The following is a 22,392-nucleotide window of genomic DNA, read 5'->3' on the forward strand; positions in this document are numbered from 1 at the left end:
AGACAACTCGGCAGAGCTACTATATAGCACATTTTAAAGAACCAGGAAATAACCAAATATTAACCAAAAAGGCAGATAACAATGCTATTTAGAATATTTTTTAAATGAGAGTGTAAAGAGATAATCCCTTTAGGGAATCAGGTTTATAAATAGATATTTCTAACGCAATAAAACTATTTAGCGTTAAGATGTTTTACATGTATTTAATATATTTATTTTTGCTTTAAAAGCTTTAGTTCACAAGGAAACTTTACCATAGCTCCAAACGTCACTCTGATGGGTGAATTTCCTATAATGTATACACTCCAGAGCCATCCATTTAATCGGCATCTATAGAGAAATAAGAAGTGAAAGTTTTGTAATTACATAAAAAGTCTTTTCTATAACTTATTTCCTAAGTTTGAGTCTCTGAACTAGCTTTAATTTTACATTTTTGGTTGTATGTATATAGATATAAATACAACTACATATAATATATATAGGCTATTTTTCAACGAAAGCAACAAATAAATTGAAATTTATAAAATTCATAAATGATGAATTAAACTAAAAATACATTATGATTATTTTTTAAAAATCCTTAACAGTGAAAAGTGAAATAATAAAATATGGACAACTTTCTATAGTTCTTAATTAATGTTCACTAAGTTACTAGATAATATTTTGGCTCATGATATCAAATCTAAACATCTAACACACATGTTTCTTAAAATGTGCTTATCTTATTTTATTTTCTCAAAAAAATGAGATCCCTTATATTTTCAGACATCCCTTTTTACCCTCAGACACATTTTGGGCTGCCAGCACAATGGATTCTTTTTACATCTGCCTCCTGTCTTCTCCTCTCATATACTTCGGTCACTATAATACCCCAAATCATGACTCCAAAGTTAGCTTTGCTTTGTTTTCCATCTACAAATGACCTCTGTCATCTTGCTTAGCCAGTATTGAAAATATGTACCATTTTCAAAAGAGGAACTATTTAAAAGAATGTGAGCGGATCAGCACAAATCTACCATCACTACAAGAAAAACAACTCAACCCACATACCCTGCTGATGGGTCAGCAGAATGAGTTTCAACTATGAAGGGCAGCATTATATAGCTGGGAATATAATTAGATTCTATGGAATAAAGATAAACACTTCTACCTTGCAGTTGAAAGCTTAAAACTAAATAGGCCTTTGAAATCATGAGGTTGGCTGCTCACCAAGGTGACACCAAGGTAACTCTATGACAGAATCATGGTATTCAGTGAAAGGGAACAGAAGACACATTGAAAGTAATTTCCCTATGGGCAAGGAGTTAGCAGACTTTATGGACTACGGACATTGTGTTAAAGAAGTAAGTTTAAATCACAGGTGGCTTGATAAAGACTTAATGGTTACCAGGCATTTAAAGCTATAATGAATCTTGCTTTAGACAAATCTTATGTCTCAAGTCTTATGTACTCAAGACAAGTGAAGTCATGTAATTTATAGACTTCAACTTCTGTGCAGTCTTAACAGCTAATTTCAAAGCTGTGGTCTCAAACTACTGCAATTTGATGGTAAACAGGGAAAATAGGCTAATAAAATCAAAGAAAAGCTGGATATTTCCTCAAAACTTCAGGTATTTTTTAAAATTTTGTGTTATTTTGCTTTGTGGTAACATTGAATGTAGATAGTTATAAAATAGTTTAAGATAAAAATCAATGTTAGACGTTTGGAAGCCTATTATTGCAAAATATTTATAATATATATTTGGATGAACCATGATAATAAGGCACATAATAAACATATGACATGTGAATAACTTTTTTGGTTAGTGTAAGCTTGTAAGTCACCCCAGGTTCAAATGGCATTTGCTGGTAGGGCACTGTGGCTCACACCTATAACCTCAGCACTTTTGGAGGCCGGAGCAGAATGATGGCTTGAGGCCAGGAGTTTGGGACCAGCCTAAGCAAGATAGTGAGACCCTGTCTTTATAAAAAATGTAAATAAATTAGCTGGGCAGGTGTGGTAGTGCACGCAGGATTACTAGAGCCCAGGATTCCAGGTTACAATGAGCTATGATTGACTATGCCACAGCACTCCAGCCTGTGTGACAGAGAAAGATCCTTTCTCTCAAAAAAAGAGACAAAGGAAAAAAAAAATGATTTCATTTGCTAATTTTATTTTGTCTGCTTGCTCTAGGTTTCCCCAGTTAAAGCGAGGACCTCCATTTGAAGACTATACTAATGGCTAGCCAAGAAAGGCAAGCTAAACAGCGGGTTAATGAGGAAATACAAAGCCTGGAAGTAAGGCATGGACTAAGACCATATGGTGGGTGAGAGAGGCAGAAACACAGTTGTCAGGCAGGAGCTGAGGCTGGAGAGTCAGAAAAGATAGACGATACAGTGACTGTATTCAGGGTGGTAAACCTTTCCGTGAATTAGGGTTCTTGGCAGTAGTGAAGTTTTTCTCTTCTAGTCTATGAGAGAGAAATTGTGTCTCTCTGTAACAGTCAGTCCTATGGTTTTAGGACCAATGGGACAATTTCTATGGCCCTGTATTAAAGTTTCTAGAATCCCAAAGGCTCCACCGCCTTCCCATCTGGACCTAACATGAAGACTCCTTGGGTCTAGACATGCATCAGCTTATTTTAGCCACATCAGATACTTCTATTTCTTATTTTTGAGAAATGGAAGCTAGTAATATATGCTCGCTCTCTCTCTCTCTCTCTCTCTCTCTCTCTCTCTCTCTCTCTCTCTCTCTCTCATATATATATATATATAATAAAATAAAAAAATAAAATATATATATATATATATATTTTTTTTAACCCTGGGCAGGAGAAAAGGCAAATAATAGATTATAAACTTGGGATTTTATAATCTTTTAAACCTAGAGCTTATTGATTTCTTCCTGTAAAACATAAGGAGATAAAAGGTTATCACACTATATTTTCAAACAACATTGCTCTCAAAAAGATACCCACCTTTCCTCCATCGGCATTGTACTCTTTTTCATCTCCTTCCAAGAGTCTAGCTAGTCCAAAATCTGTGATTTTCACATGGTTTGGAGATTTCACTAGGACATTACGGGCTGCCAAATCCCGATGAACAAGCCGTCTTTCTTCTAGGTACATCATTCCCTGAAAAACATCAAATTCCTCAATGATAGTCATTAATGCCTAGGTTTTTCCTTTTTCTAACAAGGGGTCTTTTAGAGCTCAGTTGAAAGTGCTTCATTTTGTTAAGTGAAGCCAGAATCCTAAAATTTTTTCAAAATCAGAGAAAACCTGGAGGAGAGGGGGGAAAGCAAACCACAAACAGTGTTGGCCTTTTCCCCGTAAAGTCCTATAAAGAAAATGAATTACCTGCACATGAGCTAAATGTTAGATCATTTTTTTCCCACAGACTCGATATCCTATTGCAAACACTTTCATTAGAGAGGTGTGCAGGTGTCTTAGTAGATAAGCTAATATGTACTTGGATTGATCCACATATTCCTAATCATTTTCTTTACAATAACTTCTGCTTCATGTCATCTTGCCCCTATACACACACTCCAAACAAACATGTCTATCCATAAATTTTTAGAAATATTTCATTTGAGGTTTAATGGTGCCAACATCATCATCATTGATTCTGTTGAGGCTGAGGAATTATACCATTCTTATTATGTACACAATGAAGTATACCCTCGAGGCCTTAAAAGCCAATAATTTTTAAAAAGGCTTCTATGATATCAGTAGTCATTATAAGAACCCACAAGTGATACTACATAGTTTATAATGACCCTTAAATTAGCCTTTAATATTTTGTCCTTAAAAATATATAGAGAAATTAAAAATAAAATCTATTGATGATTGCTAATGAGAAATAAAGTTGGCTCTTCCCTACAATACGTACATATATAAAATAACACAAAATATATATTGTATATTCATATCTACACAATTTCAGAAAAGATAATAATCTATAGAAATAATAATTAGTTTATTAATTGTACTTCAGCAGAAGGAAACTAAAAGTTGTTAAACATTATCTTTAACAAAACAGTGTATGTAAAACCAAGGAAATAAACTCAGAGGCCTAGATTAGATTAGAGTGAACATATTTTTATTGAAGCAGTAGGGGAAATTTTGTATTTGACCATTTCAGTGGTAAAAAAGTCATCATTCAAAAACAGATCAGAATTATTATAAAATGGTTGAAGCATACTCTCATGCCAATTGCAAATCAATGCTGTTGGCAGTTAACATTACAACTGCAGGATTTTGAAGGATTAATGGTTTCTGATATCAAAACAAAAGCTGTGGAAAACAGACATATAAATCAAACAGGTCAAAAAATTATGAACCATACTCCTGGCGTAGCGTAAAGAGAAGATTGCTTTAAACAGCATCATGAGCCAAACTCCATATAAATGCCCATTAAACACAACCAGTGGAGATACTGCCTGATATGGTCCAATCAGTCAGCAGTTGGGTGACACCTCATGTATTAGTGTTTTCTGAAATCAACCCACACCTGGGATTTACAGGATTTTTGTCCTCTTTTCCAAACAGTGCTTTCTATTTGAGTATATTAAATTAGAAGTTCCTATAATAAGGTGAAGCTAAGAACATATAGTCCTTATATTACTTAAAGGACCAAAGGATAAATAAATGTATTGCCAGGGAGATAAAGTTTTTTCATGCCTCCTCCAATAATTTTGTCCCTTTAAGAAATGCCCACAAAAATACTTATAATTCTTTCTTACTACCTTCATATCAGAATATATATTTAAAGTGTGTTGGTAGCGGGTTAATAGTCAGATTCACATGTAATCATAGAATACTTAGTATGTACTGGACACTGTGCTAGATGCTTAGGAGACAAAAGAGTAAGATAAAGTCTGTGCATTAAAAAAGAACAGAAGCTAATTAATAAAGTGGGCAGATATGGAATAAAACTCAAATGGATCGATGTGATACATGTAAAGTATTTCAGGGGAGCTGTATTCTGAGGCCCTTTTGTGGTATAGCCCAGCAAGCATGCATGCATGAGAGGAGAGACTTCAGAGAGATACCAAGGCCTATATAAGGGTTGAATGATGTCCACCAATTGGATAGGGTGAGGGCAAAATTGAAGGCAGAGACAAAAATCACAGGGGCATCAGTAACGTGGTGCACTTGGAAAAAGGTATGTAGTTCTGTATTTCTGAAGCATAATGTATGAAGGAGGGGCAGTGGTGAGTAGTGAGACTTTAAAAGTAAGAAGCAGAATCCAAGAGGGGCTCCTTATAAGTCATGGTAGAGAACTTGGACTTTTGTATTTTATGCAGTAAACAATGTGATGATGTGGAAGTTGTTCTAAAAAGGGGAGTGGCACAATTATTGTTGGACTCTTGGAAACACCACTCTGTTGCCAGTACACAGAATGGATTGGACACCAATGTAGCTGAAGGCAGGGCCACTGCCACAATACAGAGGAAAGGTAATGAGGATATAAAATAAAGGTTACAAATTGGTAGTTCATGAGCTACATCCATTTTTCAGATTTTTTTTCTTTAGTCCACATACTGGGCACAAGTCAATCAGTCTCTTTATCTGAGTACCAGCTGTGCCCCAGGGAAGGCATCTGATCTCTAGTTTTCCAGGGTCCCACCATTACTACTACTTCCCAGAAATTTTGCTTTTATCATTTATGATATTCGTCTGGCTCCTTCATGCATGAGTGTGTGACTGCAACTAAACCAGCCAGAAGGAATACTACATAGAGGATAATTTCAAGGAATATTTATATATAAAATAACCACCCTTGGTAATTGATTGAATAGTGAAGAAGGAGAGTGAGAATGATTCTGTTTTGGTAATTGTTGTTTCTAAGCCACTTAGTTTATGGTATTTTGTTATAGCAGCCCAAACAGGCTGATACTCTAATGACACGTTTTACAATATAAGCAAAACTTCAAAAACTCCATCAGTTCTTTGATATTCTATACACAAAGCCTCAGCAGGTGATAGACCATCCTGAATCTTAATACTATTTGTCCAGAAAAGGTATTTCCTTCAAAATAATGAGAACTCACTTCAGAAAAACAGGTAACAATCTCTATATAGTTTCATCCACCCATCTGACCATCCTCAAAAGTAACAAAAACAGAAGTGTCTAGTCTATATCATTACCAAACCATCGAAGTACATTTGTATGGTTGCTTTGTAACTAGAAGGCAGGTGTACACTTTCAAATCATTAATTATGACTGACACCTTAGTCCCACTTTCACACCCAGAATTAGAGTACTGAATTGTCTATGGATTGCTCAATAGGTTTCTCTACATCACAGTCATTAAGATAGGCTTTTCTTACAGGAAGATCTCATTAGAGTCACATTCTCTGCTAGATTCCTTCAAAATGAAATCACTTTTCAAATTAGAGTTTATGCAACTAAGGAGGCAGACAGTTATCAGAAACAGCAGTGACAAAAATAAACTGGATGAAGTCCCTGGAAGTTTAAAGATGAATAAAGAAGCATTGCTCATTATGATGCCTCAATGGTTGGAAAAGAAACCTCATACTTTCCCGTGTAGAAACTCCCATGTATGTCCATGCCACGCCAGTTCAGGTAGAGTACTTTATGAGGATACTAACACTGACAACTGACCCAGTATTTAGAACACAGCAGGCATTAAACCAGATGCTTCTATATTGGTTGGTTAACTCAATCCTATGAGAAGCATACTGTTTTCATATCATTTTAAATATGAGAAAACCAAGGCTAAGAGAGGTCTAATTACTTGCTCCAAGCTATCCAGCTAATGAATGGTAGGAGTGGGATTTGATCTCTTGCTGTAGGACTGTAAAATCTACACATTTAAGCTTATTTCCTCTCATGATGGGTCACGTGGTCATGGAGAAATTAATATACATGGTGAAGTCATATAGCTTAAAAAGATCCTAGTACTTTTGCAGAGAATAGTATTATCAGATGTTTCTGTGAATTTCAGGACATAATGCAGGTGATCAACTTATTTTTATTTATATTTAAAAATCTAGTGCATTTTAGAACCATTTTATAATTTAGCAGAAATTTTAATTGTATAAGCTGGAGATGCTGTTCTTAGCGTGGCCACAGGGTTTGCAGGATGATGAAGTTGGTATAAGTGTAGAGTTTGGAGTCAATTGCATGGTTGAAATCCCAGCTTTGCCATGTTCTAGCTGCGGGACTCTGGGCAAGTTATTTATCCTTACTGTCATCACCTTTCTCCTCTCTAAATGGGCGTAATAGTACCTATCTCACTGGTTTAAATGAACATACTAGTACCTATCCCACAAATTATTGTGAATATTAAATAAATTAGTATATGTAAAGCATTTACATAGTAACTGGTATGTAGTTAAGCGTAGAACATGCAAACCTTTATTATTGTTCCACATATAGATATCAACAATCCTAGAATGCATAAGAATTATTTACCCTCCTTAATTTCAATTGCCTATTTCAGAAAATCAGTGAACCTTGACTAATATATCATAGTGGGTTTAATAAATGATTACAAGTTGTGATACATATACTCATAAGCTCCCCATGGTGATTACTATATGGATACAAATATCAGAATTATTACTATTCAAAGTATTATTTAATAATAATTAACCTGAGGATACTGTCATATAAGAAGAAAGAAAAATTAGGAACTATATCAAAAGATTTGGTGCCCTCCATAAATACATCACAGATTCAGTATTTAGTGAGGATAAGGTCAAGAACAAGATGGATCTAAAAGTGTTCAATGTTGTAGACTGTTTTCCATGGTTTAATAAAATAGTAGATTTCCTATACTAAAATATCTGCCATTTATCACACAGCATGGAGGGGAGTTTGTGGTAGATGCATTTTATGGCATTTTGTCTAATTCATGATCCAAATGCTACAAGTCTAGTTTTATCAAAAGTATTCAGAATTTACCATTACCCAAACTATTCATAATTTTACCATTTTCCATATCTTCTCTATATGCCATATAATGCTTACTTATTTTATGTTTTGCTTGCAATAATACCTCTTAAGATGTCTATCACAGTAAACACAAGCTAACTAGAGAAAGTCAAATTTTACTTTCAATTTTCAGAAATACACTTTGATATAAAATCCAAGGAGAATTTTATTAGAATTGAATTTTAAGTTTTAATTTCTGGTTAGAATCGATTCATATAAATTGCTTTATGGAAAAAAATCAGTGAATGACTTAATTTTAAAATATTAGTATTGATGAACACCTAGCAATGACCTTCTTTTCAATCTTATGGTATTTGAGTCATAAGTATCTATCAAAAAAGCATTATTATGATGATTTCATTCAATGTTAAAATGTATTTTGCCCAGCTAAAGGAAGTCAAGAGAGACAGGACTATTTCTGACAATAAATATTTGCTTCTCACATATTGGCCATGTGACAATTTCATCAAATACATGTGTGGAGCTAAAAATTTTAAGCTATAGTCAGCTCTCACAGGCATTAATCTCTGGAGTTTTTCTGTTTTCATTCTAATAACTTGAAGCTTTCTTAATAACAGTAAGCTTCAGGAAATCTAACTTCAAATGAAAATCTCTCCTCCTTTCTACTTTTCCTTCTAAAACTAATTCTATCCCTGAGGGGGAAAAAAATCCAACTATAATACTTACTACTGTTAGGGCTAAAGATATAAGCATGTTCATGGGAGGAAAGGGATCTTTTTGGATGAAATAACTGATTTTATCCAAATAGTGCATAAAGGGAAAATAAGAGGGCTCTGTAATTGAATCAACCGAGCCATCTTTTCAACCAGCAGAAGCTGGTTCATGGCAGAGTAGAAAGAACACAGAGCTGGGTGTTGCAAGATAGAAGTTTTGAACATATTGTTAACTAAGTTTATGACCACAGATATTCATTTCGTCTCTGCTATAAAAGTGATAAATTGGCTTAAATTATCCCTAAGGTTACCTCTAGCTTTAAATTTTTATTCCATGATGGATGAAACTGTAAAATATATCTGTCTGAAATATTAAATTGTGGGCTAATAATAGACACAGAGAATAGTAAAAAGGTAGAGTAGATGTCTCCCTTCAAATGTTTAGTGAGTGTCGTGAGTATGTTTTAGTAAAAGTCACTTTAGTGCATCTTAAGTTTAAGATACCAGACTCTAAAAATAAACTCTGGCTACTTCTAGCTATGTGATATTGGTCAATTTATACAACATTTGCATGTTTCACTTCCCTTATATGTTAAATGAGGAAAAATTACTACCTATCCTTATGATTGTCCCTGAGGATACAATGGTTTAATATTTGTAAAACACCTAGAACATTCATTATTCTAAGATACCATTTGTTTGTTAAATAAATAACCACAAATTCATCCTTCTTATTAAAAATATATTAATAACTTGACCACATAGGGAAAAGGCAGTCAACTGAACCATGTATTGGTTACTCAGTACTGTTAGGTGTAGTCATTTCTGTTTTTCATTCTGTGTGTCCCTGAATATTCTTCCTAGTATTCCTCCCAGGGAAGAAAAACAGATTCACATGGCTATCCTGGCCTTGCTTGGAGTTAATATGCATGTTTAATTCTCACACTTCCAATTATACCTATGATCTTCAAGAGACCTGTTTAGGTTGCAGATTTCAAGATTTTGGATTATTGAGAACAACCACATTTCTGTCATTTTAATAACATGCAATAAAATTATTTTTTGCTATTTATAGGGAACATTTTTCACAAATAGTCCCAATAATATATATTTGTGTGTGTTTTGTGTGCATGTGTGTGTGTATGTGCACACACACTTCCATGTAGTGGATGCTGTGATGTTGCATGTAGTAGATGCTGTGTTGCTGCCCATAGACCTCTTCAGGACCTGGATCCTCACACCCTCAGCTAGAGGTGGTGACTGCAGATGACTCTCAGCTCAGCTGCATCACTCTTGGGGCAATGACATCTCCAACCCAACTGCAAAGGGAGCTGCTTCACTGGGGGATCCTTCTGACAGAGGCAACACACATCCAGTGATTGTTTGATGCAGAGTCAATGCAATCCCTATCAAAACACCATCATCATTTTTCACAGATATAGAAAAAATAATTTTACACTTTGTATGGAACTAGAGAAGACCCTGTATAGCAACATCAATCCTAGGAAATAAAAACAAAATAGGAGGTATCAATTTACCAGACTTCAAACTATACTACAAGGCTATAGTCATTAAACCAGCTTGGGACTGGCACAAGAACAGGGACATTGACCAGTGGAACAGAACAGAGAACCCAGATATAAAACCATCCTCATATAGCCAACTAATCTTCAACAAAGCAGACAAAAACATACACTTGGGAAAAGAATCCTTATTCAATAAATGGTGCTGGGAAAACTGGATAGCCATATGTAGAAGACTGAAACAAAAGCCACACCTTTCACCTCTCACAAAAATCAACTCATGCTGGGTAATAGACTTGAACCTTAGGTGTGAAACTATTAGAATTCTAGACGAAAACATTGGAAATACTCTTCTAGACATTGGCCTAGGAAAAGAATTTATGAAGAAGACCTCAAAAGCAATCACAGCAGCAACAAAAATAAATAAATAGGACCTGATGAAATTAAAAAGCTTCTGCACAGACAAAGAAACTGTCAAGAGAGCAAACAGACAACCCACAGAATGGGAGAAAATTTTTCCAAGCTACACATCTGATAAAGGGCTGTTAACTAGAATCTATTTAGAACTCAGGAAAATCAGTAAGAAAAAATCAAACAACCCTATCAAAAAATGGGCAAAGGACATGAGTAGAAACTTTTCAAAAGGAGACAGAATAATGGCCAACAAACATATGAAAAAATGTTCAACATCTCTAATCATCAGGGAAATGCAAATCAAAACCACAATGAGATATCACTTATCTCCAGTTAAAGAATGTCCTTTATGAGAAAGTCCCCAAACAATAACTGTTGGCATGGATGTGGAGAGATAGGACCACTCCTACACTGCTGGTGGGACTGCAAACTAGTTCAACCTCTGTGGAAAGCAATATGGAGATATCTCAAAGTGATACAAGTAGATCTACCATTTGATCCAGCAATTCCACTATTGGGCATCTACCCAAAAGATCAAAAGTCACTTTATGAAAAAGACACCTGCACTCGAAAATTTATAGCAGCACAATTCACAATTGCAAAGTTGTGGAAACAATCCAAGTGCCCATCTATTTATGAGTGGATTAATAAAATGTGGTATATGTATACCATAGAGTAGTATTCAGCTTTAAGAAATAATGGTGATATAGCACTTCTTGTATTCTCCTGGATAGAGCTGGAACCCATTCTACTAAGTGAAGTATCTCAAGAATCAAAAAACAAGCACCACATGTTCTTACCAGCAAATTGGTATTAACGGATCAACACCTCAGTAGACATATAGGAATAACATTCATCGGGTGTCGGGCAAGTGGGAGGGGGGAGGAGAGGATGGGTATATACAAACACAATGAGTGAGATGTGCAACGTTTGGGGGATGGTCACACTTGAAGCTCTGACTCGAGGGGGCGGGGGGCATGGGCAACTTTAACACTTGTACCCTCATAATATGCTAAAATAAAAAAAAGGTAAAAAAAATAATAAAACAAAGGCCATATCCCTTTGGACAATTTCAAACAGCTATTGTAGCTCCAGGACTTCCCATGGGATTGGATGAGGCCTCTGTTGTGACTTCATCGTAGCCCAACTTTTTCCTCTTTCCAGTACTGCTTTTCTCATTGCCTTATAGGTGTTGCTTCTGAGAACACATGCCCCCAAATCTCCCTGTATATAAATCTGCCTCAGAAACTGTTGTATGGGAGTCAACTTATTTTCTTTATCTTCTTTTAGGATTTCAGGTATACAAAATTTTGAGCTAATCACATTTCATAATTCCTGCATATTATTATTATTATTCCCCTATATTCTCTGCCCAAATCCCATTCTTCTATCCATCATAAGTATCCACAACAGTGTTTTTAATAGCCTTTGAATTCATTATCTGTGTTTATTCAGTTTTATCCATACTTTTTAGAAGTGGTGTTTGGGTTACTTTTAATACATAGTTTGTGTATTACATAGGGTCACATTTTACTCATTATGCTTTTTTAGATTCATGCATGTTGCTATAAGTAATCCAGTCTATTGCTTCTCATTGTTGCCTTAAATTATACACACCAACTCACAAACATATATCCATAGGTAACACGTAAATGCACTGTCAATTTGTTGTCTGTTCCCTTATGGGTGGGCACCATGTTCTCCTCCATCTCTTTGAAGCTACAAACAACACTGAATCACACTATTTGTGTAATGTTCTAAACGTGCTTAACAATATAAATAATCTGTTATTCAGCACTAATTTTAGTATAGAAGACTCTGGACAAGTAATAATAGTAAGAGTCACTGTGGAAGACCAACATGGAAAGGTTTCCTGTGAATTTAGAACAAAGAAACCATATTGGGAAGACACAAAATATAATTGTGTTATGTTATCATTATGTCTATTTGTATATATAAAATAGTCAATTTGTTTTAAGCAGTAACTCTGCCAGAGACTGCTCTAAACGCTCTGTATATAGGAACTCACAGGCACCCAGTGAGAGCTGTGCTACTGTTATTCCCATTTTAAGATGAGGAAACTGATGTATAGAGAGCTAAAATAACCTGCCCAAAGGTAATAACTGGTGTATGACAAAGTTTATCGGAACCAAAATTTGTCTGCAGGCAGCTCGACTCCTGAGCCAATGATATTAACCATTATGTTCTATGACCACACCTGTAAAACCATACTCACTAGACTATAAAACTATTTATGAAACTCACAAAAGATAGCATATATAACTGAATGATTGTTATATAGAAAATGAGTGCTCTAAGAATTCAGTGAAGGGAAAATTCTTGTACATAACAAACATTTAAGGCTTATAAACAAACCTCTTTAGTTTTGCTGGGTTCCCCAAGGATGGTACCTCTGGAGGCACTTTAAAAACCAACTGTTTGTGAATTCAATGATGTACCTTCAACAAATTGAAGATTGCCTGGCATTTCACTGGCACTTATTATAAGTTTGTGGTTGGAGTGAATGAATTATAAGAGCAAAATGTTGTACTGCTCTCCACGCAGTAGCAATTTTGTTTTTCTTTTGCCCTTTAGGTAAAACTAATTAAGTCTACACTATTTATGATGGGATGGAGGAAAGCAAACCCCACCACATTTAGGCTAAACCTCAGACATTGGTATTAGAGTACCAGGGGCAGTGAAGGGGGAGACCATTTACAGATTCCTAAGCCCAGCAGAGATAACAGATTTTTTTTTTCTTCTTGTTCCTACACTTTCTTCAGAAATTTCATTTACCACTCTTCACAAGCTTTTGGAAAGTTCTATTTGAAGAACAGCCTCCTTGGGACTTGAAAGTCCTCTTATAGAAACCAAAGAATAAAATAAATAAATCAAAGCATTAAAAGCAAAAAGAAAGAAGTAAATTAAACAGTATCTGAGGAGCCTCTGGTTTCTTACTAAATGAAGTGTGACTATAAAGTTCATCTGCCTGCATCAAGAGAATACCAACCACTCTACACTTTTTCCTCCCATTGACCTCTTGCCAATGTGACTACAATGGGAGGAGTGAATCCTACAGTGTCCAAACTCTCACAGGGAGGTGTACTTAAAATGGATTACTTCTGCTCCTTAGCCAACCGATCAATAAAGATGTGGATTGCAATGAGAACAGAGATGTCTGTGGGCTGTGGTAGTTATCCTCTGTGTCTATTTAGAAATTAATTAAAAATCAATGAAGTGTGCAACCTATTAATATAGCAACCTCTAGATTAATAGATAGAAGCTGAACTTTTCTCTCAGCATACATATCGTGCAAATGCTATAGTGAGGAGGTTGGGTGTCTGTCACCTTAGTAATAATTGAGCAGAAACAGATCATTCCTAACATTCTGTGGTTTCATAGAGTTGCAAGTTACTGGTTAAAAACCATCAAGTTTAGGGATGGGGATATGTATACATCATTTTCCTTCTTAGGACAATTACATCAAATTTTATGAGGTATCCTTATTATAATGCAAAACTCCTGCCATCATACAGATCTAAAGACTTCCAATAACTATTTTCTTAAGTGTGGTTTACTTACTTCTGAGTCTAAGCAGTTGAGTTTATAACTGCTGTCTCTTTTCATATAAGTATCTTCCCATTGAAAATGTGAAATTCCCAAAACACTGAAGGCTCTTATGTGATGTGAATCAATTTAGTATCCACATAAGGAGCTAAAACAAGTGTCATTCACTTCAGTTCTGCCTCATCTCATTTGGACATCAATAGACTTGGCCCACCTACGCAAATGCTTGCCCAGCACATGTAAAACTCCCAGTGGTGGTACCACACACTTCTTTCAGGAAGTCACTCAGCCAACTTCCCAACTGTCTGCTCTGACTCATGCTCCTCTTGCTTAGGTTCAGTCCTTAAAATCCTCGGAAGGATCTGAACCACAGCTTCCAGTTTTCATCTCAAACCCATTACAGTTGATTTGGAAGCCCATATCAATGCACTTTCTGGTTTTAACCTTTTCATTCTCCCTCTGATGGAATCCTTGCATATTTGCACCCCGGCCCATTTTCTAGCCCAACATTCCCATAGAAGTATCAGATATATAACTTAAAGTAAAAATGGTCTATCTTTATTTAAACTGGCAAGAAGTTGTCATCTGAGTGTCTGCTATGTTTATAGGCTCAAGGACATGGTGGCATAATAATAATATAAATTTCCCTGTTTCTTGGCCCAACCTGCTTGAGGAGTCCCTGTAGCTCCTTGTCCCTTAAAAATCATTTCTGGATACTTCTAGGATTCCCCCAGGAGCCTCCTAGATGCTCATGAATACACTCTTGGATTTCTCAGGCTCTTCACTCTTATCTGTGGTTGTAGAACTCACAGCTGGAGCCCCTGTGGAAATGCTGATGTCTTTTCCAGGGCTGCTAATCTGTTGGTGCTCCAGAAGCTATAGCTCGTGATATTTCAAAACAGAGAACGATGCCCTATCCTCCTCACTGTGCCAGAGCCCTGATGTCTTCCACACAGCCTTAGGGAAGTGTTCTATCTTCTTCTGAACTTTGTGCTGTATTTTGCCCCCAACTGTATTAATAGCTATCCTTGAGACCCTAATTACAAACAGGCTCCTTAAAAATAACTTCTTCAGCAACTTTAGAACCTGACTTAATAAAGGACCAGATCTAGTCCAAGAGGTAGGCACAGACAATCGACATGTTCATCTTTGCCTAACTCTACTCGTTTTAACCCCATGAACTTGCTGTCATTTCCTCACTCTCCCTTATAGTCCAACACTCATGCATGTATGTAAGTATGCTGTCCTGCATAGGCACCAAACCACCTCTTCTCTCATGTAGCTAGAAAAGTCCACAAGCAACTTGACTCTGCTTGTATCTTCAGCTTCTTTGCTTGAAATTCCTCACCCAAAGCTCCATGGTCAAGCCAAGCTGGAAATCCTCTAGGCTCTTTTGCCATTGTACTTACTGTTTCCTTCACCTGGCACACCCCTCACCATACACCGCTACATTCTTTCTACAATGCCACAGGCACACAGTGGGTCAAATCTAACGCTCTCTTAAATCACAAATTATATGTCATTTCCCCCATAGACTCTTCCCTCACTTCCAAGTATGTTAAATCAGTCTTATTATAGGACAAAACGTCCAACATCATCTGGACCTAAGCCCTGAGATTATCAAGCATTATTTTAAAACAACCTTTCTGATGTATGGATAAATCAAAGTTATTTTATAAAACAGAAAGAACATACATTTATATTTATCTATTGCTTCACCTTCTATGCTTGAACTTTAGGAATACTATATTGCAAATTAATCCAATGCTAGCAGTTTCAAGTGAAAAGCAGAAAGGCTCAAACATTTCAAAATACTAACTGACCACTCTTCAACTCACTTGACTAATTTGCCAAACTATTTTTTAAGAAAATCAAGTACTAAAGAGAGTGATGGAAGTAGAAAGCTATATTTTGGCTTGTTCAAATTCTAGAAAGTAAAGATTTTTATCAGAGTACCTTTCATTCTTTTGCTCCAAACCCTTATGGATTGTTGACTGCCTGGAGCTGTGAATGGTGTGCTCCTTCAGAGGTGACATAACTCATTCTGACCCTTCTCACATTTACCAATTCCATCACATTTTGGACAGTCAATAAATAGTAGTCGATTGCTTGATTTTCTCCTCTCCTTACTCTATCTATTCATCCCCACTCTGTCTGTTGCCTTGGAATCACCAGGTTAGGAGAGCAGAAATTCTCAGCAATAATAAATATATTTGCATAGTATCATAACAATTAAAACTAAAGGAAGAGGTAAAAGGATATACATATTTAATATCACAAATGATGGTTTTTATTACATTGTCCCTTTGTACATTTTTTAAAGTATTAAACATCTGCTCGTTTTCAGAATTACTAGCATATATATTGCAAATTGCTTACTGAGTATTTTTAATTCCAGAACTGTTTGAGTTTTGGGCTAAAAACGATCTGTTTTCTTATAATGGTAGGAAAATTAGAGCATTGTTCATGCACACAGCCCAAATGGAATTTGAAAGCTACCCTCTTCATTTTGTCTCCTCCCTAGTTCACGGATATATGCAGTGAATATCTCATATGGAAGAAGGGTGAAAGCACATATTATAAAAATTGTGTTCTAAGGGTCATTGTCAACCCATTCCTGTTTGTCTGTGACAGAGGAGAGAGAATGGAGTGAGTAATGAAAAGTGTTGGTTTAGGACAAGACTTCCCAGGCTTCAATATTAGCTCAGCCATGCACTATATGCAGCCATCTGTATGATCTCAGGCATGTTAGTTACTCAGTTTGCAGTATATCCATCTATAAAATGGGGATAATATGATACCTATCTCATAAGGTTGTTGTGAGAATTAAATGTAAAACTCTTAGAACAGTGCATAGTCAAGAGCAAACACTCAATGTTTTTATTATCATCATGCTCTTTTTCCAGAACCTTGCATTATAGATGATTTTGTTTTTCAAAAGTTCAGCTTTTAAGTAACTTGAAATTTCCACAGACATTTAAAAATACTTTTATACTTAGTATCCCAAATATCATTTATCAACTGATAACCTCATCTCCTGGAATTGCTGTCTTTCCTACAACAGCTTAATTTCAGCAACTTTACTACCTTTAAACTTTGTCTTATTTTTTATACTTTCATTTCATTCTACAAGTATCTGCATGACATTTCACTTTGATGTGCAAAAGATAATACGGTGGAAAATGGAAATGATAAGAAAAATGTTCTTATGAAATTAATATAATTAAGACAAAAAATCAGTCAGGATGCTAAAATTAGCATATCTTTAGCCTCACTTGGACATTCATTGAACTTAAGCTGAATGACTATATATTAATCTTAAAGACAAAATTTAAATACATGGAGAAAAAGCTGCAAATATATCATTGCACATGGGGTTTAAAGATAAAGCAAAATTAGATATTTTGTGTTACACTTAAGTTATCTATAATTGAACCCCACTTATAACATGTAGTGTTATATCATTCACATTTAGTTTATCTAAATGTGATTGATTCACATTTAGTTTATCTATCATTCACATTTAGTCTATCATTCACATTTAGGTTTTCTTGCTTTTTCAAGTATTCATTTTAATGTATTATGTATGAAAACATAAGTATGCATATTTCATTAGTTTATCAGCTACTTAGAAGAAAAGACAAAGTACTATTTATTTTCTCTCTATCATATCTAGCTTATTGTATATACAATATACATTGTGTATACAATTCACTCTATGTAGTAGAAAATAATAAAGAAGATTTCCTTGTTTCTCTTAATAATTATCTATTGAATAGATATTAAGTGCTGGGCACTCTGTTAATTGTTTTACATATAAGGATGAAATTGCACTTCCTTCAAGCTGTTCATAGTTTGGAATGAGAAACATGCATAGACACAAATAGACAAGGTAAAGGAAGTGTTTGGAAAGTACAGAAAAAGAGAAATATAACATATTCCATGTTGATTACAGAAGAGGTGAAATTTGAGCTTGACATTGAATGAAAAGTAAATATTTAAATTTGGGGCTATAATATAGTAAGTAAAGAGCATTCTGGACATAAGAAAAAGCATCTAAAAAAGGATGGAGTTCTAAAGATAATGATATATTTAGAAAAAAATACAAGAAGTTCTATGAAGATGGGCCCTAAGTTGACAAGGGCTAGAAGTGCCACAATTAAGTATCTAACTAAATTGTGTCTACCTAACACGATGCACAAAGTAGTTACTAAAAGTCTTGACAAAACAAATAAACATGATCAGATTTGGAAGTTGTATGGGGCATAACAAGGGTAAAGGACATAAGAAAAAATCAAGGAGAACAATTAAAATACTATAATATTAGTTCAGATAGCAATGGTTTAGTGTATGACTCAGGCAGTAACTTGGAGAACTAAGTTTAGGTTGAGAGTAGCAGACAGATATGAAAGCATATCAGTGTGATAATGAAACAAGATAGGGTGAAATAACTCAATTTTTTTTCCCAGGGAAAACTCAGGAAAACCACCATTGTTAAATGAGTAGGTAACAGAAAAGGAAACCAGTAAAAGTGACCAAAGCAGTGGTCATATTTGTAGGGAAGAACAAGGACAGAGTGGTATTGTGGAGTTAGAGAGGAAACAAGAGAATTTGAACAAGATGAAACCAGTGACAACGTCAAGTACAATAGCAAAGTTAAATGGGGTAACTGAAGAGGGACTGTTAAATTTGGAAATAGGAATATTGGTGATCTAGTGAAGGAGTCACTAGATTGCAGTGAACTCAGGAGTGAACAAGGATTTTAAGAATGGTGGTCAACAGAACAACAAAAAATCAAGCTCTTAAGAATGAATGAATGGCGGTGGCTCACCCCTGTAATCCTAGCACTCTGGGAAGTTGAGGCGGGAGGATTGCTCAAGGTCAGGAGTTCAAAACCAGTCTGAGCAAGAGTGAGACCCCGTCTCTACTAAAAATAGAAAGAAATTAATTGGCCAATTAAAAATATATAGAAAAAATTAGCCGGGCATGGTGGTACATGCCTGTACTCTCAGCTATTTGGGAGGCTTAGGCAGGAGGATCACTTGAGACCAGGAGTTTGAGATTGCTGTAAACTAGGCTGACGCCACAGCATTCTAGCCTGGGCAACAGAGTGAGAGTCTGTACGCACTTTCATGGTGGGTGCAGGGCACACCACTTGGAGACTGGACACGCTTGAAGCTCTGGCAGAGCGGGGTGGGGAGAGGGGGCAGGGGCAAGATATGTAACCCTAACAATATTTGTACCCACAGAATATGAGATAATAAAATAAAATAAAATGAATGAATAAATAGGCTGTCACTTTAGAAAGAGGAAGAAACAAGTTTGAGGTTGTTCATCTTTCTGCCCATGGAGAATTGATATGTTTATATGATGCATGAGAGGAGCCAGTGAGTCAGGAGAGACTAATGATATAGGATGAGAAGAAATGATAGAGAAATGCTCCAGCAAGGGTAGAATCAAGTGAGCAGGTAGAGTTGAGCTTTTGTAAAGGAAGAAAGATACTTCCTCTGAGTTAGTAACAGAGGAAAAATTGAGAGCTGAAAGAGAGCAGGGTGGGGAAGTTCATGTCCTATTATCATTATTTTTCTTGATAAATTAGGAGATAGTAAAGTAAGCTGAGAATGAAAGGAAATAGGAAATTGAGAGAAGTTTGAAGTAGCCCAAAGGAGAAACATTGTTCTGATTTCACTCTGTGCACCAGCAAACAGGTGTCCATGGAGAGTGGGAAAGAAAGCTCAGAGAAGAACAGGGTAAAGATTGCCAGAGAATATTGGGGGCCAATATAAAATAAAAACCATAAACTTTAATTGCATCACCTGGCTTGAGTATTTTATTGTTCTCAGAAGCAGAGAAACAGAGAAATTGGATATTTGAGTTCATCTGGGGAAGGAAATTAGCAGGTAATTGGGAAAAGAGGATGGGGATAAGGACAGATGAACATAAATAACTCTGTAGAAATACAAGAAGACTGTTAGAAAAATTCTTAGAAAAAAACTCAGAATGATTTTGGATATACAACCTGAACTTTGAAGCTGGTTTCTTCTTCAAAGGCTTTCTTACTATCACCAACAAATACATGGGTCACAAAATATTTCGTCCTATCTAAGCATTTCAAAAATAAAATCAGTTTCTCTAAAATTTTATTTTTAAAACTAACTTAATTTTAAGCTTAATATCAAAACCCAAAAGTATCAGATTATAATTGTATAGAATCAAGTAAAAAGGTACATTCTGGAACAATGTGACTGAGTTTCTTTTTTTGGTGTTGTTGTTTCTAATGAAATGAAAATGGTATTATTTACTATTTATTTTAACAATTTGGCTTCCAATAATTCCCTGTACAATTTTTGGTTAAAAGTGATCCATGTCTCCTACTGAATTTAATTTCTAACTATCATTTATTTTTGAAGTAAGTGAGGATTTTTCCACATGTCACAATATATAGCATTTAGCATAAGAAAACCACAGGCCCTCTATAAACCACTGAAGAGTGGTACAATAAAGCAACACACACTAGTCATAGAACTAAATAAATGGATTTAATGAAACCAGTGACCTTGGGTTACAAAAATCAGTGAGTTTATTTTGCTGTCAAAATGAGTTTATTTGAATCATAACTTCTATATTCCTTTACAATTATGATCATGTTTGGCAAAGCTGGAATACCTTTATATGACTTTACAGTATTCAGTTTCATTTTAGAAACATCTAATGCAAATTTAATACTTTTATCTTTTATGACAAGACTTAGCTCAGTCTGCAATAATCACTGTATTAACATTTTTTACCCATTCAAATAGTTCAATTCATTATTACAAAAACAGCAAGCATCCCCAGCCCGTCATTAAGTCCTACTGTTTTAATTACAAGAAAAAATACTCTATGGAAGGCTTTTGTGAATAATGGCACTGTAAACGCAATCTTATGCAAAGATACGAAAATAAAGTAGAGCATTTTTTCCTACATCAATATTCTAGTAGAAACACCATATTTTGTGGCCAAAAAAAGAGAAAAAAAAAATCAAAGTCTGTTAAAATATAATGGTTCTTTCTTTGAATTTAGTCACAAAGAGACACTGCTTGGAAATACACATTACTGTCTATTATTTGGAAACACATGAAGTCTACACTCAAGGCCAACATTTTTATAAAACAGTTCTACATCCACTGGGATTTAAGACACTTTTTTAAACTTCTCTCTACCAAACTTAGTTCCTGTTTCTGCATACTGTGATTGCATGTTAATATTTTCCAGTGTCAGGAGATTCAAGCCATTCAAACCTTAAAAATTAAAAGTGCTACATAAGATTTACCTAGAAATAAGACTCAACTTTTGACCTTACTGTTAATAATTAATAGATTGCTGAAATCAGAGTCTTTACAAAACTGAACATTTCATTTAGAATGTATGTTAAGAGTAACATGACTAGGGTTTTGTGAGTAAGAAGGAACTTCATAGGATATTTTGTTTAGGCTATTATCATTATTACTTTTAATCTAAATAAGAACATATTACAAAGGGAGACTCTTCTGGATATTCCAGCCCCAAATAAGGTGAATTTAAATCCAGATGAAATTGGAGGATAACTAACTTTGAGCAAAGTACGTGAACAGCCACTCATAATCTTGTAACGGTGACAAGGACTATTATATGTGTGTACATTGACCCAGACACAGTGACACACACAGACACACACACACACAGACACACACACATGCTCACACAGATAATGCAATGCAGTTTATGAGAAATGCTGCAATGAAAGTACAAAGGCATATAAATATATGGGAGTAAAATATGAATTCTGAATGGAGAAATTGGCAATGTTTCTTAACAAAAAATGGGACATAAATGACACCTTGAAGGACTAATAAAATTTAGAATATTTTTAGAGCCAAAAATGCATTTTAAAAGCACCCATTTACTCTTTTAAAGTTAAACCCAAGAATATGTAAAATATTTTTTATAACAAGGAATGGCTTGAATAAAATATTTATGTAGGTCTATGATGGATGTCTGTTAACACTGAAGTCATACCTTCTTTCAGTGTGAGAGAGAGTTTAGTTCACTAAAAGATATGCAGGATAGAGAATTGTAAGAGATTAAAAAATCACAGACATGGGGGGCGGGTATATACATACATAATGAGTGAGATGTGCACCATCTGGGGGATGGTCATGATGGAGACTCAGACTTTTGGGGGGAGGGGGGGAAATGGGCATTTATTGAAACCTTAAAATCTGTACCCCCATAATATGCCGAAATAA

General features: G+C 35.3%; 1 protein-coding gene across 6 annotated transcripts in view; it reads right to left on the reverse strand.

Moving 5' to 3' along the window:
• The window catches only part of ERBB4 (erb-b2 receptor tyrosine kinase 4), a 1,053,313-nt gene that overhangs the window by 43,774 nt on the left and 987,147 nt on the right, over positions 1 to 22,392 (reverse strand). For all 6 annotated transcript variants that reach the window (XM_020288223.2, XM_020288220.2, XM_020288224.2 and 3 more), the window contains 2 exons: positions 2,958 to 3,113; positions 255 to 330 (listed from right to left, as the gene is read on the reverse strand). In XM_020288223.2, the coding sequence (XP_020143812.1) occupies positions 255 to 330; positions 2,958 to 3,113 (232 nt within the window). The remainder of the gene's footprint in view (positions 1 to 254; positions 331 to 2,957; positions 3,114 to 22,392) is intronic.

Source organism: Microcebus murinus, chromosome 8, assembly GCF_040939455.1.
Source record: "Microcebus murinus isolate Inina chromosome 8, M.murinus_Inina_mat1.0, whole genome shotgun sequence".
Taxonomy (NCBI): Eukaryota; Metazoa; Chordata; class Mammalia; order Primates; family Cheirogaleidae; genus Microcebus; species Microcebus murinus.